The 27,004-nt window shown below is 35.2% G+C and overlaps 1 protein-coding gene across 1 annotated transcript in view; it reads right to left on the reverse strand.

Moving 5' to 3' along the window:
* Positions 1 to 652: 652 nt before the first annotated feature.
* Positions 653 to 27,004, reverse strand: part of STK39 (serine/threonine kinase 39) — an 85,854-nt gene continuing 59,502 nt past the window's right edge. The window contains exons 14-17 of the mRNA XM_030454288.1: positions 21,332 to 21,384; positions 19,296 to 19,364; positions 5,130 to 5,194; positions 653 to 1,107 (exon numbers count right to left, since the gene is read on the reverse strand). Coding sequence (XP_030310148.1) covers positions 1,033 to 1,107; positions 5,130 to 5,194; positions 19,296 to 19,364; positions 21,332 to 21,384 — 262 coding nt within the window. The 3' untranslated portion in view covers positions 653 to 1,032. The remainder of the gene's footprint in view (positions 1,108 to 5,129; positions 5,195 to 19,295; positions 19,365 to 21,331; positions 21,385 to 27,004) is intronic.

A 27,004-nucleotide genomic window follows, 5' to 3' on the forward strand; every position in this document is an offset into this window, starting at 1 on the left:
ACAAGAGTTTTGCTTGATCATTGCACAAAGCCCTATTATTTTCACTCCACCTTGGTATTTTGCAGAACTTCAAGTAAAGCTTCAGTTTTGTTCTTCAAGTTTTATCACCTGTATGAAACCGGTTTCTATCATTAAGGATAAGTCAGACCAGAGACAGACACAGTAAGCAGCTTACCTTAATGACAACAGTTCAGAAACAGTTCTCATAGATTCCCCATTAAAGCATTGACGAAATACTCTTAACACCTTCACTACTGTATATCCTCTCCTTGCTCAGATAACTATATATATTCATATATATTGTACCATATGTGTGGTACTTCTAGAAAATGGAGATTACTTATTTAAGCAGCCTCAGGCACATTCTTGAAACATAAATATCTGCAAGGCACCTCCCACTCTGTTAACAATCAGTTTGTGGACTGGCATTTAGACACACAACCAACAAAACCTTGCTAATGCCTAGGTAATTAATTAATTTTAAAAAACCTCTAGGAGTTAAGATGAACTTGAAACTTTTTTAAATAATGGGAGATTAACTGCAAATAGCATATAATCAATTCAAATAATTTTCTTACTACTAGGATATGTAATGCATAAATATATGAAAAATAAACTTCACAGTTTTAAAACTAGAATTCAAGTTTGGCTAATAATTCTTATATATTTATGTTAATTTCTAAATGTAACAGAATAGAGGCAGTATCATCAACCACAAATACAGGTAAAATAGTATCACTCGAAGTTTATGAAATAAGTAAGCTTGATAGAAAATTCCTTTTGTAACCAATAAGTACAGCCACCTGAGTGCATTTCCACAGGCTTTTCACTTAGGGGGAATCCAAATCATCTGACATTTAGTAGCATTTTGAATATTAGCAGCAGTGGTGTAGCTGTGGGTTTTGCTGGTTCTGGCTTTGTGAATTGCTAGAGAATGAAGCAGAACTCAGTGTGTGGTGCATTAATTTTCCTTTGCATCTAAGCTGGCCTCTTCGCAATCTCACAAATCGGTTTGGGGTCAAGGGACAGACATCAGCTGACACTTAACTGAGCAAACCCAATCAGTTTCACTTCATCAGGAATCTCAGTGCCATCACAGCCAGAAGCCTGCAAGTACAAACAGAAACATTTAGTATCACACTGCACAAGAGAATCTGACAGCTGGGCAATGAATTTTCCCCAAATTGCCTAGTCAAACAGCTTACTTGAAGGAAAGCTTTCAGAATGCTTGGTGTATCCTCTGACAATGTCATCCAACTGCATCCTTCATTTTTGCAACCTCTTCTAATCAATATTATAATTTAAAAAAATACTGGGAAATGAACACTTAAAAGACCCAATTTCTTTAACCCAAGCTTTCCAGATTGGAGACAAATTTGCTTCTCATGTGAGTGTTCTGTTTTCACTCTAAAGAGCAAGCACCCTACATGTATGGAATCCACCATTTATTGTTGTTCTGCAGACACCAGAAGTCTCACAAGTTCAATTATCAAGTCTCTTTGTAATAACAATCCATTGAATTTTAAAACAAGACACTGAAGCAGTCTATGAAGAGTAAATTCTAGTATTTAAAAAGGACATCTCCTTTCTGACAGTAGAATGTAGTACTTAAGATTGTATCATTGAGATTCTTCAACTAAATATGGTCATGGTACAAATGGCCACAAGTAGTCAGTTCATTATTTTCAAATAACAGTAAGAATATAAAACTACCTTGCTCAGGACTGAACTGTTACTTTAGGTCTGCTATAAAAAAAGTTTACACATGCATTAGCCAAGATAGTTTTATATTTTGACTTCTAAATATAATAGTTGCTCCTGTAGGACAGAAGTGACTACATTTTAAATAAAGGTTCTAATGCATTCTTCATCTATGTGGTAGATAAAAACAAAATAACATTACAATTTTATGAACAGTGTGTAATGTTAAATTACTTAGATGCCTTCAGACTCTTTGGTATATTCCAAAAAAGCATCAGAACTATTGGTTCACCCTATAAAAGTGCTCTTGATCCTTTTATGCATTAGGTTCAGTTGAATCTTTCAGTAGAACTGACTAATAAGGAAGAGAGCTCCCAGACTGAGTACATAAAGTGCACTGAGTGACATTATCCATGGAGCTTCCATGATCAAAAATTACTTTCATCACTCACTCGATACTTGTGGAAGCATTGCATCAGGCTACCCATTCAAATTTACTTTGATCAGACAGAGAACAGAAGTTATCTCTTCTGAGAGGTCTTATTCCATCGAAGCAGCAAATTAAAGGTCTGAAATCATTACCATTGGTTTCTCTTACAATCTCATAATGTTTTGTGGGTTAGGAAATAACTAAATAAATGGAGTTTCAATTTTTTATTTAAAATATCATGGTAAAAAGCGCTAATATTAACATCATGCTATACTCTAGCTAGCTGTCATTTTTCTCAAAGCCAACCTAAGTAACATATCTAGATGCATCAGATTTTTAAATGCTTTCCTTATCAATAAAAATTGTCTAACATTTAAAGCACCTGGAACATATTAGCTTATATTTTGTGTTTAACAAAACTGTTATACAAGGTGCAACATACAAGACAAACTTTTAGTACTTGCAATTCATAATTTTTTTCATGAATGTTTTTTTTCTTTTTTCATATGAAAAATCCTTACTTAAAATGCCAATTATGCTGTGCAATAATTTTGTGTTTCCCTGAGTGTTGCCAAGATTACTTGTGTATTAAAGCAGCCTCCTTCCCAAAGCATAGACAGCTGGATCCTGCAGGTAAGTCATTATTCTGTGTTAGCCAAGACAATTAATGGAGGTTTAGTACTAATTACATTCCATAAAATGATACCACTGTAAGATCAAAGATGCACTGGTAAAAAAGTATGCAAGAAGGACATCCAACCTATCAGACACCTCAATTTTGTAACTTTCTTTACTATTTCAGCAATCATTAAATGTAATAATAATAAATACCTAAGCTGTTCTTTTTCCTCAGAGATGAAAATGCTTGCTATTTGAATAGAAACAAAACACCAGCAATCTGAAAGCAGTGAGATCCTAATCAGATTTCTTGTCCACAAATAGCAGTAACAATCCTAGACTCAAGAGCACTTTTCAGTTGAAATATCTGAATGGATATGGGATTAGTTACATTTAGACTTTGAATCTCTATGTAGTATTTCCCAACAAAATGCGTTTTAATCAAGTGGTATACAAGTATTCTCAAATTCCATGAGACCTTGCTTAGAGGTAACAAACATTCAGTAGAGTATACAAACAAATGGCAGGGTTCTCCTAGGTAACGATTTGCTTAGTAAATCTACTATATAATATAGAAACAGTCAGAAATAGAGCAGATATTAAATTAATCCAAAGATAAGAATTAATTAGGATACTTTTTGTGGTTATGTTCTTTTCCTGTGAAGTAGGGAAGTTATGTAGGAAACAGGTTAAAAATATCAGAAAAAAACCTTTAAATTAATCCTAGGAATTGTTACCTAGCCAATGGAACTTACCTTGAGAAAAGACAAAGTCATTGATTTCAGATTTTCTATTAATTTTGATTATAACAGCAAGATTATAACAGTAAGATTATAACAGCATTCAGTGACTGGAAGCTGAAATACTGTGTGATATTGATTGCACTCCTGCAATAAATCCAACTGAATCACAGGTATATGCCGACCTAAATTTTCAAGTAGATTTGTTTTCAATATATATGAACATAAACTGGATATGATGCGATATTACACTTTGGAATCTCAAGCCTCTATTATAAGTGTGTGAACTAGAAACTCAGACTTTGGCAGAGCTTTTGGAGTATCCTTACATCTCATTGCTTTTGGTGAGATGCCATTGACAATAAAGCCAAGTCAGATGTTTATACAGCAAGAAGACAGATCATCTGCAAACAGAGAAGCATCAGCCTTTAAGATATATTTAGATAGGAAGGGCCACAGAAACAAAACAATGTGAGTAAAAAAGGTCCTTATTCCCCAGCCTATTCTCAAAAGAATTCTTTAGGTTCTGGAGATTTTGCTGGAATCTAGAGAAAAATTAGTCCAAAGGATATGGCCAGTTAGAACTATTCAAATCTGTATTTCAAAAAATGGCATGTGAAGAACAATGCTGAATTAATGCATTATCATCAACTAGGTCACTTATACTCAAAAAATGGCTCATCTGAAGCAGGTGCTTTCATAAACAAAGCTGTGATTCTGGAGACCCACTTGTCTAACAGACATACAGGTTAGTTTTTCATACACAGCTGAGTCAGTCAGCAAGAGGGGCTGAAAGCTCATTGGTTAAGAGCTTAGTATTTACATAGCTACATATCAATAGCTATAGGTATGCAAAAATTTCAAGTTAATTTTTTATAAAATAAAAACAAATACAGCACATCAGCTGTGAGTTAAGTTTTTGCAGAGTAAAGTTATTAAATTAAATCTATCATTATAGCATCAAAATCAAGCAAAATTAGGACTTATGGCCCCAGGTGCAAAATGCAGAACAGAAAACAGCCCCAGGTCCAAAACCTGTGTCTGATTTTGTATAAATAGAACACAGAAAGAGGTGGGGAGGGAGAAACAGTAACAAAATACAGTGGGAGCAAGATTAACTTGCAAGTATGGATAGTCAGTTGAAACAAGGTTCAAGGAAAGAAATAAATAGAAGCAAGCAGTGGACAAGAAAACCTACATCTAAGAAATACAATAGCAGGTGCTGGAAAAAATAGGACTGGAAAAAAATGTCCATTAGCAGAAGACACTTCAGCCAGGGCAGAGATGAGGGAGTAAGGGTAATGGGGAGTTAACCTAAGTACTACAATTTTCTCTGCTTTACTTCCTTCTGCAATGCTTCCCAGGAGATTTCTCCCTGCAGTTTCTCACCTAAGCCTCCAGCTTCCTCAGAACAAGTGTAAATGAACTTCCTTTGCCCTGCACAGTTATGGAGCTCTGTGACTGTATATATCCCAAATGTTCTGTCAGAACGGGATTTAGGTTTTCTGCCTTCTATATGGCAATCTCAGTCATCTTACCCATAAACACATTTACTCAGCAAAATAGCTGTAAATGAGATAAAATCCAAACTCTGTGTGAATACTGACATAATTGTTTCTTCCCTTCATGCTTTTACTTACCAGTTTAAAAGTCAATGTTTTCAAGGCCTTTGGATCATCTACTATCTTCTGTAAGTTAGCAGCAACTGTAAAATAAAGTATAAAAAATTCAACAAGACATTGAGCCTTATGTTGAATTTTTACTTAATTCTACACACACATCTGTAAATTACTGCTTGAATCATTTAATCATTCTCTGGCTGTCATTTGAAAGTCAGAGGGTGGTTGAGTTGCCATAAGTCCTGCCACCTTTTCTTTGCAGTCACTGAGAATTTGTGACTATGCGAATTGATTCAGGGGAAAAATCTGCCTGAAAACCAAATGATTAAAAACAAACAAAAAAATTACTTTTCAGTTCAGTGTACTCCACAAATTTGCTTAACAATCACACAAATGCAGGTGCAAGGAAAATGGGAAAATCATGCAGCCACGCATAAGCTGGTGGTTGTAATGATTTTTATCACAGCACAAGTTTCTAGGAGAAGGCTGGGATCTCTGTCCCCTCTTGACTTCTGTTTTGCCTGGCTGTATGTGTCTTTTTTGGGCTGGCAGTAGTACCCACAAAGACTCTTAGTGATCTGTTACTTCTCACTGAACCAGAAGAAACATAAGCAAAATTAGAGACAATACAAAAGGAGCTGATCTTTAAAAATTAATCTGTCAATAGGCATGACTGATTTATGGTGTAACAGCAATAAGCAGTTTAACTAGATCCACAGAATTGGTGTCCAGAGAAGGAAGCTGTATGCCAGAACAGAAGTAGAAGGAAGGGAACAATTTATTGCTTGAAAATAAAACAGAAAGCAGGAAAAAAGAAAAAGCTTTTTCGATCAAAACTCCTAAGTCACACTTCTAATTGGTCAATTTTTTAACAATATTGCTGCCTTTTATCATCACCAAAAAATATGGCTGCTTTCAACTTTGTACTTTCGCTAAATTTGCTCCCCAGCTTTGCACAGTTATAGGTCCTGAGCTAACTCAGTACAAAACCTTGAGAGCCTTTGCTGAAGGCTGACTTATGACCACAAGATATCAACAGAACATCAGCAGGAGATACAGGCTCCATGCTTGGCAGAGCTGTTAAGATTTTTAAAAAGGAAATAAACAGTTATTAAATAGTAGACATTTCTTTGTTCATGGAATAGAGAAGTACCATAAAGCAGAGAAGCAACAAAAAAGACGTTCTCCGTAAGTAATAGTTTTCATAGACTTCACGAAGTGGATGATACACAACAAATAGTTGCATATTGAATGTCCCACCACTCCAAAATCAGGTTCCTACTTCATGTTCTACCATCATGAGGATAAAATTTTCATTCTTAATGTGCCTATCATATATAATTCACTGTGTAACAGAAATTGGCCTCACTGGGGAAATACAGCATTTTGCAAGGAAATTTAGAGAAGGAAAAAAATTGTGCCAAACTACCACTGTTAAATGCATATCAATTTAGAGGGGGAGCTGTCCTCATTTTCTTTATGATGCTGAAATAGCACTAAGGATTGTTTATACATACCTAAAAAACTTGACAAGGGATGAAAGGATGTATGAAACTAAAGCCTTAAAAGCAAGCAGAAGGCACATATTGTAGAGAATACCTTTTATAAAAAAAATTACCCTTCACAGTTAAATGAACTCCACTATAGGAACTACAAGAGAAAGTATTTCCATTTTAAAACGTTCATTATTCATATTCTTCTTTATTTTTATGATTACAATTTTTATTTTAAACATTCAACTCACTTCCACAATCAATAGGGCAATTTTATTGCAATAACTCCTACTTGATACATGCAAATGCAAGTCATGCTTTTAATTAATTAATTCTTAGAACTTCGTACATGGGCAAGTGCTCAGCCTCATAGCTCCTGAAGCCAGGATAGAAGCTCCTATATTTTATGTCTTAAAAAAAAAAAAGTCTATAAAATAGGATCATGCACTCAAAATCAGCTCCAGCTTATCCAAATCCCTGTCAAACATACAGTGGGGAAAAAAAAAAAAAAAAAAAGAAGAAAGAAAAGAAAAAAAAATCTCTGGCTAGCATTAGCTGGCTTCACTGAAATGGCTACACAGTGCTACAAAATTTATATCCAAAGATTTCTAACTTTGCCTATTACAGAAGTCACAAAAAAGTGATCTTCAAATGTACACTCATCCTAAGGAGGGGCAGCCTTTCATTCAATGTTGAGCAGCTGTTGAACAAGTAAGGAAAGTGAGCATGCTGCTTGGCTATTCCACCTGAATGCAGAGAATTCCAGCTGGCTCTAGGCAAATTTACTGTCAAAGTTACTATTTTAGCACTTGCAAACAGCAGCCTATTATCAGCAAGTGTTTTAATGAGCTATATCATACAGTGGATAGGAACACTGAGGATTTCACAAGCAGTTATCTTAAAATCTTAAAACCTCCTAACCTTCCTTTATGAGAGAAGAAATTAAAATTATCAAAGCAAAAATAGCAAAATATAAACTAACAATATATGCAAATAGTTAATTCTAATTACCTTTTTTGTTTGCTAAATAAACATCATAACAGAAAGAACTGATATTTCTGATGGATAACATTCTTCAGGAAAAAGCTTTTCAAAGAACAGAGCTCATTAAAATGCTACAGTGACACAGTTTTATTTGTTTACTTGTCTTTACTTGTAATATTAACAGAAGCCATTTTATGTATAAAATGCCAGAGAAACAACTGAAGCAACCATATGAAATACGTTTTATTTTTGCTTCTCTGATGGGCCATAAATAGGGTGGGACACGTTTAATCAAACAGATTAAGGATTTAAGGGAGTAATGCCAGATGTTTTCAGGCTACTCCTGAAAATGAATAGCAAACCTGCAAAGACTCCATAATATCAGAATACAAGTTTACATAAAAACCAGCCATATCTGCAGTTTCTTACAAAGAACTCTTGATTTCATTAATACACATTCAGTATTTCTTGAGTAAAACTAACATTTCATCTGTGACTTCTTATACTCTGTCTTTTAAATTTTCTGGTTTTCTGGCAATAAAAATGATTTTGCCAAGATAATGTCATTAAACCCACTCAGTCAAGCCCCTATGAATGTGAATTCCCCACAGAAGCCTGGTCTTTCTGCATTATTTGAAAGTGTAAGTAATAAATGCAACTAAGAATCAAATACATGCATGTAATTACCTAACAAAGCCATGCAGTCCCATTGGTACAATTTCATTTTTCCAACTCCTTGTTTTTAGTAGATGTTATCCTTTTTCAGACTGTGAGGCCAACAATTAGAGGTCTGAATTTGGATTCATTAGGTCTGCATTTCAGGAAACTACTTAAAAGGACTACTTACGACTACTACTAACCCTATACAATTTGGACGACTAAGTATTCAAAGTCTCCTGAAAAACACTGAGAAATTCATGCCAGATATATGCTCCCAACAGTAAACAATGTTCTCACATACAAGCAATTGCTGTATGTTCAGCCCTCTTCAGAATTACTGATCACATCAGGCAAGACAGAAAAACACTTACTCTTAAGTGGAACTGCTATTAGGCTTTACTGATGAACATCTCCTCCAGATACTGAAGTTAGGCTCTTTTCATGAAGGAAAATTACTTACTAGGTCAAGATTCACTAACCTTCTTAGTACAGTTCAAGTACAAAACTTCAGTTTGTCTTAAATACCAAAAATGAGCCTGAAGTTTCTTAGTGCAGTTGAATCCAACTACATCTGCAAAAACTAGGGAGGAAAATAATTATCCCACTCTTATCACTTCTCCCTCCCGTACACTCCCAACAATTCTTCCTCTGTAAGTCAGTGAACAAAGTCAATTCAATACAGTAATACTCTCCCTCAAGTTAAAAAGAGTTTCACATTAGGAGTTTTTAGAGAGGTAGGAATCATTCCACTGATAGTTAAATTATTTCAAAAAGTGAGAGAGTAGTTAAATATATGTCTCTGGAATCCACTTTACAACTTTTCTGTAAGATAAGTATACCACAGTTCCTATTGACAAAGCCATTTTTTTTTTAAAGTACTCTGAAGTCATGCCTTGCGTGTTGTACTTCTGAAATTCATAGCAGATTAGTTTGCCTGAAAGCAGCACTAATTGACAATTTCAAATCCTCTTGGAAATTCAGTTTCTACAAGGCCTGGCTATACTAGACTCAACTTTATTTTGTAATGTTTTCTCAAGATGTTATGGTCATGCTTATAAAAGTCAGAAGAAGAAACATGAACAAGGTAAGTGCAGAAAAAATTAAGTGGTGATGTAAAAAGCATTGCCAGCAGTAACATCAAGGAAATAGAGTACACTTCAAATCATGCTTTGGAGCAAATGCCCTCTCCAAATGTTAGCAGCAGTTAGCACAATAGGCTTTTTGTTGTTTACAAAGATAAATGAGGTGTTGGTCTGCTTTCTTCAGAAGGCTTCTGAAGGACATATAATCAACCTATGTATCACAAATCATTCCACGTTCCTTTGCAGGTTATGCAAAATGACAAATGGTTGTGCCACTCTGTCAAAGTAAGTGTCTGCACTTGCAGAACATGCAATTGGATAATAGGTCAAATCCAGCATATAAATATGCATAACTCAGGCTGATAATTGCAGATTTAATAAACCTCCGCACAGATAACTACAGTCCTCTAGCATACATATTTCTGTAGAATATACTATGAATCACTCTTTGCCTTATGACAGTTATGGCCAGGCATATCAGTTATAATTTTTAACTAGGGGATCAATATAAACAGGGGGTAACAGAAAAAAACAGACCATCTTCAAGATCATCCTTTGAGCAGTCTTAGATAGCTGTCCTCATCCCATAATGTGACAGAACCCTTCCTAGCTATTTAAAATACTTAACACAGCATGAAACCTAACCCTAATGTCTTCTGAATAGGGAAAACTTCTGGAAAAGTTAAAATTAATGAGATAGTAAATAAAGCTACATGGAGTACAGGAGAACTATTTCCAGTACAACGGCAACCCAGCCAACTGAGCTGGAGCCATCTGGAATAAACACAGACACAAACAGAATCTGAAGCTTGAGATGAAATTTCTGAGGTGCTCTCAAAAGAATAATGATTCATCTGCTTTTCCATTTTGAAAACAGTGGATGAGGAACTTTTAACAGTGTGCTTAGGTTCAACAGTTTGCAAAGCTATTGCACGGTGTAATTCAGTTATGAGGAAGGGAAAAATATTATTCAAGCACAAAATTACTGTCACAAAAACCCCTGATAAATTATAAGCTCTGTGAAAATGAAAAATATTTTTAATAAGTGAAAAGTGAAATAATTTTTATGTAGTTCAAAATTCAGTCTGTAAGAAATAGCGACCTTTGACTGCTCCCCACTTCATCAATGGTATTGCTGTTAGAGAGGCCAAATTCAAAGCTCCACAGATTTATTGGCTTTCATGCTGATTGTTTCAAATATTACCTTCCCCAACTGTAGGCAGTTATTTTGCCATTTTCATCTAATACATACAGTTCTACATAATTAACTGCCTTGGGAGTCTGCTGATTTGAGGATTAACGCTGTATTTTTCAGTACGAGTCTTAGGAAGCAGGATACCTGAGTGACAGGGAATACTTTGGAATGGAATTATCACTCCTGAAAATTCAGCTGCTGATAGGTCTTTCCTCCAAAGGGCTAAATTTATTATGCATGCTTCTGAGGTGGCTTCACATATCGGAGGAGGTTCATTGCAATGCATACATTCATTTATATTTCATACTGCACAGTGGTTTTTATGCATTCGCAAGTTCATTAAAAAATCCAAACTAAGTTTTAAAACCTAGCTAATACTGGGTTATAGTTTATTTTGCAAACAATAAGAGTAACCAACCTTCAGAGCTTTTGGTAACAATTCCTCCAGATCTCTTTCTTATCATTATCTAATATGAGCTAATCACTCACGAACCATCTGCATGAAAGATTAAAAGGCTTTTCCAAGAGAGGTCAAAAAGGTCTTTTAAGTGCAGAGAGATTCCATTAGTTAACCCAATAAGGATGGCAGTCATAGTCACTTTTGGTTATGTTGCTTAAGAGCAGTAGGAAGGGAAATATTAAAGCAATTTGAGATCTGTGATAGCTAACTAACAAGTGTTTACTGCTGGAAGGCTGCAGGTATGACTCTTACAGGAAAGAAAAAAAAACAAAACAGATGCACAGCAAGCCTGTCTTATCTTCTGAGGGAGCTATTGGACACTGATAAGGGAGAAACATTAAAAACATTTAGAAATTTATTATTTATGGCCAGAAAGGACAGGGCTCTGAGCAACCTGATCTAGAGGAAAGTGCCCCTGCCCATGGCAGGGGGGTTGGAACTACAGGACCTTAAAGGTCCCTTTCAACCCTGAAAATTCTACAGTTCTGATTCTATGATTTATGAAGAGGCTGTCATTAGGGATTTATTGAAGGAAGATTAAAGCTCACAAATTTGTCTGAATTCTCAAAGTACAGGGATGAATCGCTACATATAAAGACAATGGAGACTATCTCCATTTCAGCATTTGATGCAGTAGCCAACAGCTTCATTTGCAGCTTCACAATCAGAAAACACAGCCCGAAGAGGACAGCTACTGGACAACAGAAGGCCAAAGCAGTTTTCTCTTGAAAGGGACACTGAGAGACTGAAGCAGGTCTTCTATAGCATCTAATGAACAGGAATACTATTTCAAGCTGCAATTCCCACAGCTTAAAGTAACCATTAAAGCCACTTGAACCCTGTGGTTCATATGGGTTTAAAAGCATGGTGAAGCCAGGAATGTATGCTGATTCACATGTGCATGAAGTACCAGGCACAAGGAATACATAAAACCAACCTCACCTCCCAAAGCATGGCCTAACATACAGCAAGAGTAAATAAAGGAGGCAAGCAATACTTCAAATCATACAGAATACTTAGAAGCACAGGTTGTGCTACCATTAGTGAACACCAAATCTGTGCTGATTTAAGTTACTTATTAATTAATTTATTCTATGCAGAAAACCAAGGCTTAGGCTTGTTCACCTCTTTTTAGATATTTTTAAGGATATACACTAGTATCTTGGCATCAGGGTATGCTGTTCCAAAAAATAAAGTGAGAAGTGTGGCCGAGTGGGATGAAAACTTTAACAACAAACCAGTTATATGCTAGTCAAGAGTGGAACAGGTGAAGACATGGAAAAGAAATCACAACAACAGGGACATATATTTCTAAAGACCTTTCATATTTATTCTTGCTTGAATTGAAAAACTAAAAGAATAATGGAATAATAGTAGACCTCAAATATCTTCATATTAAGACCCATTGACATGAAACATTAATATCCAAAGGTCACAGAAAGAAATTGGAAAAGTAACAAATAAAGCAATAGATAAGATTTCACTTTTCTTTAGGTATCTGATGATGGAAACTTTACCACTCAACAGAACTAGTATATTTTATGAAACAGGAGCACTATATCAAAACAGAAAATGAAATATGTTTATGCTAGAAATATAAATATTTTAATTCTAGTAAAAAATTAACAAACTCCAAAATTCTCAATTATTTAGCATAGATATCTGATCCCAAAGTAAAGTTTTACATTCTACAATATGTGAGGAGGCAAAAAAAAGAAGACTGAAATTCTGATAACTTTTTATTGATTAAAATATCATTATAACTGTAAATTGTACCTTTTCCCAGAAACTTATGAAAAAATAGAAGGCTGATATTTCAAATTGATTTTTTTCTTTCCGCCAGAGTTTGTGGAGAACACTTAGGCTAAAAACCACACATTTGAAATAAAGTGTTATAGAAAGGTAAGTAGAATATATTTGGATCCTAAAATTATTGTCTATTTTAGACCTTAATTTTGCATGTGTCTGATGGGGCAGATTACCAGGAAGATGAGGGAGGAGTATATACAGATGTCATAATTTCCCCTTCATTTAGAGAAGATCATTCTGATGAAACCAAGCATTTTAAATCTCAGTCTAGTCCTGAATGAACATTTAAAATAAAAGTTCAGACCTGCTGCCCAACACTGCTAGTAGAGATATTTAACAAGCCTGAGATACTACAGTAAATTATGCTCATAAATGCTCTATACAAAAGTATTAGTCAGATTTCAAGGTTGAAAAAGCATTTGCCAGTGACTGAATATGGGTAGCAAATGCTAGCTTTCAGATAAAGGTTTTGACAACAGTTTCATACTCATTGAGATATTGAAGACAGCTCTAATTAATACCTTCATTGAGCTGGATTAAAGTTGAAATGTAGGTCTATGCAAAAATAAGGCAGGTCACATACTGCTATGCATGTTACTCCTTGGTTATCTCCTCTCCCCGTCACATCTTCACAACTCCTCCTGTCTCAATTTCCACTATGAATTATAGATACTGTTCTGACAAAACTATTAAGAAGATGAAATAGCATCCAGGCTACTTCAATACCCTATATCTGAAACTTGAAACAAGGGAAAATATATTTATAAAAGACTCCCTGATGTGCAGGAGTTAGGTTCTGAAATGGGTTACCTCCAGTTTGAACAACCTCAATAAATCTTTATTTTGACATACTAACCACTTGCAGAGAAGTGAATGCCAAGGAAACAAATAACAGCAACTAAATTACTATTGAAAAAGGAACATTACTCACATTGCTGTCTTTGCAATTTCTGATTAAAATTCACTGTTGTCTTTTTTTATTATTATTTTTTTTTTAACTAGAAAGGAAAGACCTCACCACTACAATTCAGAGCTGTAAGAACAGGGAGCACATTTCAGACCTAAGAGCACCTACTCTATAAAGCAAAACTCTAATCCACTAATAAGCAGATGTATTTTTTCCTCATTTACACACGGAACTGGTGTACTTCATTCAGGAAAAAGTAATTTCCTTAGAAGGCAACTGCCAATACCAGCCTTTTTTTTTCCTTAAAGTAACTAAAAATTATCTACTTGAACGTGGCTGTAAGACAAGCACATTCCTTATGATACACGAATAATTTGTGTGCTTGGAGAATTTCTTACACCCTATATTTATAGTTCTGCCACATCCACCATTACACCTAACAAAATACTGGGTTTTTTTCACCCTGAACCTCTAAGTTTCCACCACACTGAAAATTCAGCACGGTGGAAACTTGCATGAAACTTGTCAATTTCACACAGAATCCTTTCCCAAGTGCACCTTTCACATACAACGCATACAGCTAAAATAACTTTGATGGCAAAATTAGATGCAAAGCTTGATTACCTGTGAATGTACCTCAAGGTTCCATAACTCCTGGCAGTCTACTCATTATGAGTCACCCTTCAGTGGATTAGCTCTAAATGAGCCAGATGTGCTGAAATATTTAAGTCCTTAGTTAGACCCTGGGGATTTTAGAGATACTCTCCTATCTGTAATGCACATACAGACCTTACTAAATAGATACGCTACAGTTATGTGCACACGTTTAAGTTTCTGCAAAGTGCCTTAAACATGAAGTATTTAGTCTATTGTTTGAAATTAATTGTTAGAGTCTGTATGTCTGCACAGTCTCTCATTAGAAAGTTTATGGGTACATTGAGTTTTGGAACACATAAAAATGGGATACACTTAACTAAAAATTCTGTTATTTCACTCAGTTTAGACTACAAGAATAAACAAACACAAGAAAAAACAAAATTTCTAACAAATTCCTTCAAAGAATTTTTTGCATCTCAAAATATTTCTATTAAATGAAAAACCTACTCTGCCTTCATGTGGCAGTGCTATCAAAGTCACCTAACCATAGCACCATTATGTTGCCACCACAGCAACATTACTGCTCTTTGAGGGGATAAATTAATGCAGTATGTTTTTTACTCATGCAGCACTATCCCACTTTCTGATTACAATAAAATCATAAGTTGCAATTAGTTGAACAAAAGGCATAACTTCATTCCATTTCAAAGTTAATTACAAGACAGCCAAGTAAACTAGGTATAAGCAAATGAAGAGCAAAACTAAGAAAAAGCAAAAGGTTATTCACTGTGCAACTCTATGAATTGTATTATTGGTGCTGCTATGAGTTAAGATCTTACAGACAGTATGCTAACAAACGGGGCTTCTGCATTTGATCTTCCTATTTTAACATCAAAGTACCCTTAGCAACAGCAGACCTGATAATGTAAGACAGTCATCTGTTTCTGTTTCAAATGCCTTTTTAATATTGTGATTGATTGGGAATCATACATATTACTTCCTGTTAAACATCTGTTGAAATCATGTAATTCTGTATTTGGTCAGAAACATGTTCTCTCCACTTACTCATGAACAAATAACCTACCCACAGCCATGGGTTTTCTTATAAGTTTTTCAGAGGACAATTTCAATCGTGTCTACTCAGCACCATAACTGCACCAAATCAAAAGACTTATTTGCATTACACAAAAAATGTAAGAATACAGCAACCCCCAAACCTTTACTCAAACGATTATAGTGTATTCACACTTCTAAGAAAATATTCAAGACACTGATGAAAAAGCTTGCAATCTCATTTCAAAATACAATCTATTCAGTTTTCAGATGGTTCTTAACATGTCAGAACTTTCAGCAGAAAGCTCTTTTTTTGACTGACTAAGATACTCCTCTGGTTACTAGGTGTATGAATCTAGCTCCAACACCCAAGACAGGTGCTCATTTACTTGTAGTTAATATCTGCTCTATCTAAAAATGAAAGTACATCTTCCATTTTGGTCAAGGTATTCACAGATTTTTTTTTGACAAAAAAATAAACTAAAATAAAGGAACTTTAATTAATATAGTGGAGAGCAACTGCACACTTCTTGATGACTTGGAGAAGGGAAATATTTTTTTCGATATACACACTGCAATTTAATATCTGTAAATAAACCTTAATGTTCTAAAATTTAGGCAAGACATCTAGAGGATTAAATATAGCCTAAGGCTTTGCTGAAATTACATGAACATTATATACAATACTGAAATAGGATTGCAACTGTGATTTTCAACAGAACTGACTGTTGATATGATCTGAATTTCCTTAGTGTTATGAAAAATATAATAAAGCATTACTAGATGAGTATTTACTAGCTAATGTACACGCATTGCATGCACACAGAGACATATTTCATCTCCAAATGTATTTTGAAAATATTCCATATTTGTATATGATTTAACATAGCAATCTCAGTGCTGCATAAAAATACCTCATCAGCTAGATCCCAATGCATACATATAAGCTCCAAGCCTCACTACCCTCTCCAAACACAAATTCAAGTCTACTTTTAAACAAAATTCTCTCCACTGATTCCCTTCATCTAGGGACCTCCTGTGAAACAATGCTACTGCCAATAAAAGTAAAAACCAGTCAATTGTAGCCAGAACTGAACATGCAAGAGGGGATTTTTCCTTTTCTACCGAACAGGTAGCTGAACTTATTGCTTATCAGAATGGAAACCTTCCTGGGAAGCCTGTGTTAAGTGAAGTGAATCCACCAAGTCTCAAAAGGTGAAGAGTTTAGATGCTTAGCAACAAATTCCGTAGACCTTGCACATCAGCTGGTGCCCACAGAAGCTTCAGCTCACATAGGCCATGGCCTTATTTTCCTCAACAGCTTTTGCTGACTCCTGTTCAAATGTCCTTTCAGAATATCAGCTAATATGCCAACAAATTGTGGACTTCAACAGAGGCACAGGTATTTTCACCTTATTTTTTTCTCCAGCCTCTACACTTTAGAATAGCCACTAAAAGAAACTACAGGATCAACTTTTATGAGACTATCTCAGAACTTTGTTTTCATTGATGTTATAGAGGCTGAATTTCTGCATGCTTCAGCTGAAAAGCGAAAGGTAATTTTTCAACTATTTTCAGTCTGAAAGCTAATGAAATCCGTTCTTCGGTGATAAAGGTTAACTAAGCTCTTCTATACTTTTCTCCTCTTCCTACATAGAAAGATTTTTAACCCTTTAATTTTGAATGAACAATGTGGCAAAATCATTTTACAGAAAAAAAAATACTTTTGTAAGTATTTTCAGCACCATCTGCTCTGTTATTTAACTTATTGCTTTAAAATAAAGAACTGTAGAATTTTCTTAGGTCTGCACTGCTACAGCGAAATCCTGAGATTTGCAATAATTTGCTTCCAGGCAAGTTGTTTAATTCCATGCCCATACACTTTTAGTCACTTTTACCAAAGGAAACCACAAACATATCCTAACTTAAGTCCAATTTTTTTTTTTTTTAATTAAAAGTAAAATCTCATTTAGCAGAATTTGTTTTTCAGTAACACATGAAATCAAAAGTCATTTTCTAGAAAGACAACAATGTCCAAACAAGTTTGAACACTTGAACAACTTTCCAGGTGAAGCAGACAAATGAAAATTGTAGTATAAGGTCATGGAGGAATTTGTGCCTCTGGAACTTGAGGTAAGTTACAACACACAGAAAAATGAACATATAAACTGTTCATAATTAATAAAGTTAGATTTATGTTGAATACATTCATTTTATACAAGTAATTTGATTTCCTTACTTTTTTTAAAGTGCCACAATAAAAAGATAAACAGGAAAGAACAGAAAGGACCATCATCATAGTGCTAAAAATACAAGTTTGACACAATTCAAGGCAGGAACTAAGCAAGGAAATAAAGTTCATTATTGACTAGACAGTGTTTCTAATCAAACCGGTAAGGAAAAACCTTATGTAAATATTTGTGTTTCTTAGACAGCCAAAGTCCCACCACTAAAGCTGTGAGGGACATTATCTTCATTTGCATTTCCCCCATCACTTTTCCTGCAAGATAATAACACATCTCATTTATGGTACCACTTCCATGGAAGTATTGGCACTTGGCACTGGAAGAGAATTTTGCAGCAAAAGGAAAAGGGGCCTTAGGGGGTTCCAGAAAGACTTGAACTGCAGCATCACCAATCATGATTCCGGCTTCTGTGCAACACAGTGTTAGCTAACTCCCCAGGAAGGAGGAATAGCCAACAGATAACAATCCTTCTCCTATCCAGGGAAAAATTATTTATTTAATATTTCTAAACTAAGTAAGGAATCTCATGGTAACAAAAATTCTAACAAAACCACGATGAGCAGCATGGTAATGACACTTTCCATATTGGATGTTTAAAATGCAACAAATTCAGGCCAATGGACCCCTCTCCTCTGAATCCTTATATTAAGAGAGCAGTAGAAGTGACTTTAAGAGAAGACTGCCTGCTGGCCTGGACCTTCTGCTAACTTCTCCTAAGTAGTTTTTCTTTAGAAATTAAAATAAAAGCATAGGTAAGGCTTGTGTTTCTCTTATCAGGTAGAATGAACCTGCATTCTAAGCATACAAAAGCAAAAAATATTGGCTTCTCTCTGATATACTTTAGCTAAATTTCAAACACACTGGAAATGTATTCAGACAACTTCCCAGGCAAATAACATGAAATTATGGATTAGTAAAACACTGTTCATATCATCAAGGAGTTTAGTAATGGTATCTGAACCAACTAATACAACCTCTTTGACCACAACACAAAGACTGATTTGCTACTATTCCTTTATTCAGTTCTCACACATTTAGCATCTACTCCCCTCTGATTTTGGTAGCAATATATTTACTGGTTTTGAGCAACCAGAAGAGAAGGAACTGCAGGGAAATAAGCAGGGAAATAATCACCTTTGCCAGGCACTGAATTTCATTTTAAAAAATAATTTAAAAAATACTAAAGCACAGAATAGAAAAATAGAGAAGTATCTTTCCTCTCCGCAGCCAGAAAACATCACTGATTGTCCTTTTTGACCATAAAAATAATATCTGTAGGTTGATTTCCATAAGATTATCAGCTCTCACTTGTTTCTACCCCAGCAGAATACTAGCTAGCTTCAGAGCTACCAACAAACACACACTTAGCAAAATTCTACTGACCATATTATTATTATTATTATTATTATTATAATACAAAAAAATTAAGTCATCACGAAAATGATCAGTCATTAAATTGTAAATAATCCTTCAGGAGATCTATATTATATCATTCCTTCCAAAGTACTAAACAGTTCTGACTTCCAAAAGCAATCCTTGGACTGATATCAATATTGGCTTTTTTTTTAAACTATACATACATGAAGGCAATATTAGGAAAAAAATGATTTTGCGAAAATCAGCATTAGAGAAAACATTTTTCGCATCCATTTAACACAAAATTGTCACAAGTGCATAATTTCAAACAAAAATGTAATTTACCTATAACTACATCATGGCCATCAACCAGGCCTGCAGAGAACAGCTCCTGAGAAACGCCATCTGCTGTGTCTGTCCAAAAGGTGAAATGAATAAGAGTGAGAGTTCACAAAAACAATAAAAAGTATCAGTCATCCAATGCAATTTTCCAAAATATATTTTAGTTCCAAAATACCCATGGAAACAGACTTGAATTCAAAATTATCTTTAATTAGGAAGAAAAAAGATAATTATCTTATCAGCCTCTGCAAAGCAAATCACAAGGGGATGATTTGACTCACTGCAAACCCTCTACAGACCTTTCCTGGCCACTAGCGTTTCTCCTCTATTATCTAATACCATACCCATACACAGTTTACAAGTTCAGTATCTTCACCATCAAGAAAACAGATGTTTTGGTGGTGTTTTCATTGTTTTCTTTATCCCTTCCATTGTTCTGCATTTCTACAGAAGTACTATGCAGGCTTTCTGGTTTGTTACAAGTGGGGTAAAGTAGTTACATAAACAGTTATTATTTTGAGTTCTAGGCTTAAATTATCTTTTAAGTACTGTAATTCAGGAAATTCAGAGGATTGGATCAATTTTGCACAAACTGCTATACCCAAGTGGGTTAATTCCTAAGTCTCTGTGACTAATATCTGCTACTAGATAATGACTTTATAAGGTTTAGAGGTAAGTAGGAAAAAGCAGGAACAAGCCTAAATTCTACCTAAATCTCACCTACACTATGGCCTCAACACCAAATACCTGTATGGAGCATAAGCTTTCAGGCAGTGACACAACTCTATCATCTCCTAAACAAACACAGACAGATGTAGAACAATAGAGCTGAGTGAGCTGCAACTTCTGGAGAGCTCTAAATATGAGACTGACAGTCACCTTCTGCCTGCCTCGAGTGACTGCTACAGTCATAGTGTACTTTACTATGTGGTATCATCCGTGTTTTGAACAAGTAAGAATTCTCAAATGCTTTATGCAACTGTTTAAGAGATATTTAAGTAATTTTTTTGACAAGTGGCTAAACCAGAATGTTCTCTGCCCAATTAAGTAAGAGATATCTTTCATTATTACCCATTCAATGAGAAATGCAGGCAGACAACAGGGAGTACATCCATACACAGACTCCTGCCCATGAAGGACACGATGATTTACAGGAAAAGAGAGAACTCTTCCAATATGGATTAATTTTTATGTGGAAGCTCTTCGAAGGCTACTCAAAATATAATATGAACTTCTAAATAATATGAAATGTGCTCATAGCTCAAAGGGTTGCTATTTAACAAGGATGATACCTTCTTACTCAATGTATCAGCCTCTTGGTTTTTTTATGCCAGTAATACTTGTTTTTCATATAAAATTAAGTTTTATGAGTTCTTACAAAACTTAGCACTGGAAAGTCAATCCAGTTCTACAAGCACAAAGTAGAGTTTCAGGTTTCAATTCCACATTTTCTTTCTGGTTATTATACCTAAACTAGAAATACAACTCAACTTACAGCCGAAGACGGCATTTGAAAAATGGTGTGCACTTCATACTTATTAACACAACTTATTTTAGTACAAAGGGGAGAGAAACTTAATTACCACCATCACCACATTACCACATCAACCACATATGCTTTCTATAGATACTATTTTCTATTTCCCACAATGTTTTCCAAATGTGAAAATGGAAATGTCAGTCATAAATATAGCTATGCTAAATCTTATGTACCACATAGATCATTTTATAAAGGCATTAAATTAATAACGTATACTGTGGATCAAGTCTTCTAATACATAAAACTATATATAGTATATACAACAATATAATACTATATACAATAATATATACTATACATATATTTTAATATATACATTATGCAACCTTGCCACTAGAATTTGCGTACATATGCTATTCTTATTCAAGCAGAGTTCAATATAAAGCTCAGCACAGCAGGAAACATTACAGAGAGGTAGTCTGTATTAATAGTAAGCAGTAATCACTTCTGAAATACCTTTTTGAGCAATAACAGAAGAATTCAATTGAAGGAGCCTTACCTCTGCCTGGAGTAAACTCAAACCGTATGTCATTAAGCTCTTTCCTGGAGTTCCTGAAAAACATTCCGTGTGCACATTGAAATGTAACAAAGAACAGAACAACCATACAGTTCCCATACCCCAAGAATATCTATTGCATTGACAGATGCATTTTTGTAGTGTGGATTTTTTCAACTTGAAAAAACACTGCTCTCCCAAAGCACACAGACAAGAGAGACTCAACTGCATTATCATAGCGGTATTTTGGGAAAAACTAACAGAAGGATATGCTTCACCTGAAAAACAACTTGAGTAAACTTAAGGATAAAATAAGGTCCTCTGATAAGTGTTTTCCTTTTCATCTTCAAAAGACACTCTGCTATGCTGACTCTTCTAGTTCAAAATAGTCTGAATTGTATGTATTACCCTCCTCCAAGAGTAACAAAATGCTCACTTGGACTTGCTAACATGTATGCAGAGATGCTCCTTTAAGAGACAAAGTATCTAGCAAACATTAAACACCTGAAAATCCAAGGAACTTCTTCCACTGACAACCACTGTCTCAGCAGTGGGGTTTCATCTACACATTAAATAAGCAGAATGTGAGAGTCAAAGGTTTGCCACTATTAGTGCTTTAACACAGTCACAAGGGACTTAATACCTGTGTTAAAGAATTCCTTTACAGTCTCATACTGTGCTCCAAACTTCCATTCCTTCTGCTCTCCAAACCTCCATTCCTTCCTTGCATATTCCCAGCTTCAGTTTTAGTTAATAATTTCTACCAACAATAAAGAATTAGCCTCTTTGTAAAATAGATGTCCATCACATTTTTGGAAATAGCAAACCCACTGAGCATAGGGATGAACTTAATTGCTGTAGCACACTCTTTTTCCAATGAATAGCTCAATCCATTTGAAAAACTAATAGAATGGTTTTTTGCAGTCCATTATTCTTCTCCTCAGCAAGGAAATTGTATGCAAGCCCATATTTCAGCATATCAGTCCATGAAGTCTTGCTGTGGGAAAATTACATCCAATACATGGGCATACTCAGCTGTGTTTTATAGCTATCACTTGCTAAATACTTAGAAAAATATTACAAAGTCAAAAAACAGCAACACACAGGAATACAAAACGTAAAATGATTTGCAGAACAGACAAAAGCAAAATATCAAACCCTGAAAAATAAGTCTGCCCCTTGCAGGGCTTAATATGAAAAACACTCACTTACTGAATGTTTCAAATGTTTACTGAATGCTTCAAAGGTGAAGGCATCTCAAGACCCCAAGATTCTATTCTAAACAATGGGAGTTTAAGATCACTAATACAAAGCTGCAGATAATGCACCTAGCCAGGTGCAGATTTACAAGGCTCATTTACTTTTATTGTAGAAATCTTCTGACATTAGATGGAATATTGCATTGTCTATTTTTATTGAACAGAGTTGTTATGAAACACAGTTCTTCTCTCTCTGTTCCCCCCCCTCCTTTTGCCTAGAAAAACCTGGATGGCTTTCCCTAAGGTAAGTGTAAGAGTGCAAAACCTATCTAGAAATTAATAATTATGCTCTCAGATTGTATCTTCCACAGATCTCTTGTAAGTAGAATATCCACCATATAAAAAGGCCCTAAATAATTATGAACTGTCATGAAAATTACTACCTTTACAAAAGCTTGATACAGCTATGTGAAAAGAGCAGCTCCACCTGATATACCCGTTTCTTAAGCAGGATGCAAAAGGGATATGGTTTACTTTGGCTCCAAATGGCAAAATGTCCCAAACAGAAAGGTAATGAGTCAAATTTGCTCACTTACGTGAGGTGGAAATTCAAGGAAGGATGGTATTTATTCAGCCATCCAACTTTGTTATCTGGAATTGTTACACTCTGAACCATTTGGAGCTTACTACACTGCTGCTACCTCTTTAATGGTACACTACCATTCAGGAAAGCAAAACAAAGGAAGTTTGGCAAAATTAATTTTCTAGAAGACTGTGAGTGCTTTTGCTTGCAGTTCCATTACCTTCCAGACATGTATTGATTTCCATAAATTATTTATTCCATTATATATTCCAACAAATAGAAGATGCACTCAAGTTCTCTAAAAGCACTACTCATTCTCTTCTCCGGTCTTCAGACTCTGGCTCTAGTTAGTGTCACTGCTACTGCAAATTAGTTTGCTAGTTCCCTTGATACACTTCGGTGACAATTGTTTGGATTCATTGATTTATTTTTAGGCAGAGTTTCCAAGCAGTGTTTTATTTGTTCCATTGGAGTTCACTTTTTACTTACAGCCATTACACTCTTATGCACACACATACTTTATTTCTGCTAAATAGAAATAGGATTTGAAGAAAAGCACTTAGTATCTTTGTGACTGATAATTTTATCTTCATCAACTCATAATGATCCGTAGTTTTTCTAATGCATTTGTGATAAAAGTTATTTCTATTTTAACATGCAAACTCAGACTCTTTAGTCATCTCTTTTAATACCTCTTATTTGCTTCTTGTGCTGTGCCATTACAGACTAATATAGCTTGATTATCATGGATAAAAACAGCCCATCTCCTTTAAAAAAGCAGTAAATTCTAAATACTTTTGTGCATTTTAGCACACAGCACTTTATTAATTTCCTGGAGGATGTTCTTCATTATGCCATCATCTCCAACAGGAGAAATTGCACAGAACTGCTTTGAATAAGGGTATTCTCAACACGCCACACTAAGAGATTTTGGCAGCCATCTTTTCTTGCAAAGTAATTTCACAATTTAAAATTCTACAATTCACAAAAGCATATTTTTGCAAATCTTTATTATTATTTTGTTTTTGTCGGGACCACTTAACGTTCATACTTCAGACTGCTTGGTCTGTTTTTCTAGGGAATAACACGTCCTCAACGAGAAAAATCACATGGGCTAATTAACTTCAGCATTTAGTCCCCCAGACTTTATCCACTATTTCTTATGCTACAAATTACAGCACCTTCCATATAGCCCTTTGGGAGAGTATGTATTTCTGGATGAGATTCATCTAGCCATAGCTATGTAACACTATATTCTTCCTTCCCAAAATCAGAAAAAAATCTCAAGGTAAGCCAAAAGAGGGGTAAATTCATGCATGTAAGTACACACTTTTGTCTGCATTGCTCATTGAATTTTCAGACTTTAGCCACTCAATTGTCATATGAGGTTTACAAAGTTGTACATATGGAGATGTGTGTACAGAGCTGAGTGTCCAAGAATGCAGTGCATAAAAAATGGTAATAAACAAATCTGACTTGTGAACTAGTACAGGGTACATGTACATTGCATAGAAACTGCATCATTTATGGCTTTTGATTAGTTACACCAGAAGAAAGATTCCGTAATCTTGTTCATTCTTTTCTTTCAGATAGAGTTAGAAACCATAAAACACAGGCACTTTCCCATCACCACCTATCATGCAGACAGTGAGCACTATCTAGATGACATTGCAGCACTACAGAAATCCATGCTTTCAATCAGTGGTCACTTACTTCTGCTAGTATTTCACAACTACATTTCCCTCCATCTTTTTTTCTATTTTGTTAAGCAAATGCTACTTTTTAATTCAAATTGTAGTCATTGTTTTGCATCCCTCCAATGGAAAACTACTGGAGGTTCTCATCATCCCCATTGTCATCTTGCATATGTAAAAATTCACTGCTCTACATCAACATTATCTTGGCTACTAAATATTCTTTTAATTAGTATATAATTTTACTGTTCTATGGTTATCCAGTCCTAACAAGACACAGCAACATTGTTCTCTACTGTTTCTATGGACTGACAAGTGAAAGCAGCAAAAGACTGAGTTCTCTTGGACCAATGAATGTTCACTCTTATTAGCCCATTTCCTCACCGCTTAACCTAGGACTCCAACATACAGATGCTGCAGCTCTGCCCTGAGGCACATTCTACCTTCTCTTCCTATTATTTTTCCCTATTCCTGCATGACTAAGATTAAATATATAAATATATTTAAATACCTATATATGAAAGAAGGGATATATATCCATCTCTATATATGACTTATTTCCATGCATATGGATAGACAGATGTATTTATTTTCCTTCTTTCATCTCCTTTTTCCTGAGCTCCAGTGGAACCCAACAGAAGCTCTTCCCAGGCAAGGGTCCTTGGTGTGCCCATGTGCAGAGGCAGTTAAGAGGGCAGAACTCCTCCACAATTTGTTGCCTTTCACAGGGGTCACTCGGTGCACTTTGAAGTTCTGAGCAGTATTGCAAGAGAGCATTCTCAGAAGTCAAAAGAGCTCTAATTTCTTCTATCCACATTTAAGATCATGACTAGTTATAACTCAGCCACAGAACAGATTGACATGTTAAAAAAAAATCTGTATAAGGTGTGCACTCCTTAAATTGAACGGTTTGGCCACAGCTAATTTTGTCAGACCTTAACAATTCCGGGTACTGGAAGAGACAACATCAGAGTTTTTATTTAGCTTTACCAAATCTTATTCAAATACAAAAGCTCATTGTCCTTATCACAGTAACTTGTCACCAATTTATCCCTTTCTTGTGCTTAAGGCATAATGTACAAGCTAAACACGGTTCCCTTTGTAACCTAGCTTTTATAGCATTACTTTCTTCCAAAGTGTTTATTTTCCGTCAGTATCTTGTGTATTACACATGGAGAAAACTGGTCAGAGTAACAATAAAAGAGATGGAGCAAGCACCACTCCATGAAATAACAACAGTGAGTCATTACTTTCTTGGTGGATTATAATTTACTGATTTCTTTTTTGTTGTTTTGTTTTGTTTCATTTTTCAACATCAGAATTTACTTTGTGGCAAGCTAGAGAGCTCAGCTCAAGGAAAATCCAGAAACCCTTTTTGAGTACTGTATATCAAACACCTGTACTGAAGATATGTAGTCCCTATTTCAAATCTCAGTTTTGATTAATTAAAACTTTGCTTCAACTATATTTGCAGAACATGGTGAACATACACAAAACAGTGAAATGCAAATTGGTACTTTAGTTTCCATACTGCAAAGAAAACGTGGGGTTAGAATCGTTGGAAGATGATATATCCATGGGGCCCTAATTCAAGGTTTGGGCCGGTATCTAAATCTTCTGTCCCTTTACTTTCCTTGCCTTGCAATTTTCTTATCCTTCAGCTATCTAAAGGGATAGAATTTATCCCTTCAGCTAGGTCGAGGAAAGCAAGAACCAGCTCCTACCCTCACAAAAATCACACCTTACTTCTTTCCCATTCCCTTCTGCCAACCTGTTTTTTTTTTTTCTTCTGAAGCTGTGGTACCTTGCACATTGCAGAAGCAAAGCAGTAATAAGAGGAAGTCTGTTTATTAAAGTAGTTTTGTGATTCAGAACTTTAAAGCTCCTGTGGGATCACAAACACAACAGAAGAGTGCATTTTCTATAAAGAAGCATTAGCCTCCTGAGGATTCACCACGTTTATGTAAATCCCTTTCTCTCTAAACACTTCCATGCTCAGTTGTCATTTACTAAGCATTACCCAGGCTCCTCTGTTACACAGTCATACTATCAAGAGTAGATCATGTTTGTTCAGATCATCAGGAAAGAGATGATCCTTCTCAACTTATTTTTTATTACTTCAGATCAATTCTAAATAAAACGGAAGTGCATTTTGGTTAACCTTTGGTAGGAGCACATCAAATCCCCAAAAGAATAATTG

The sequence above is a fragment of the Calypte anna genome, chromosome 7, assembly GCF_003957555.1.
Source record: "Calypte anna isolate BGI_N300 chromosome 7, bCalAnn1_v1.p, whole genome shotgun sequence".
In the NCBI taxonomy this organism is placed as follows: Eukaryota; Metazoa; Chordata; class Aves; order Apodiformes; family Trochilidae; genus Calypte; species Calypte anna.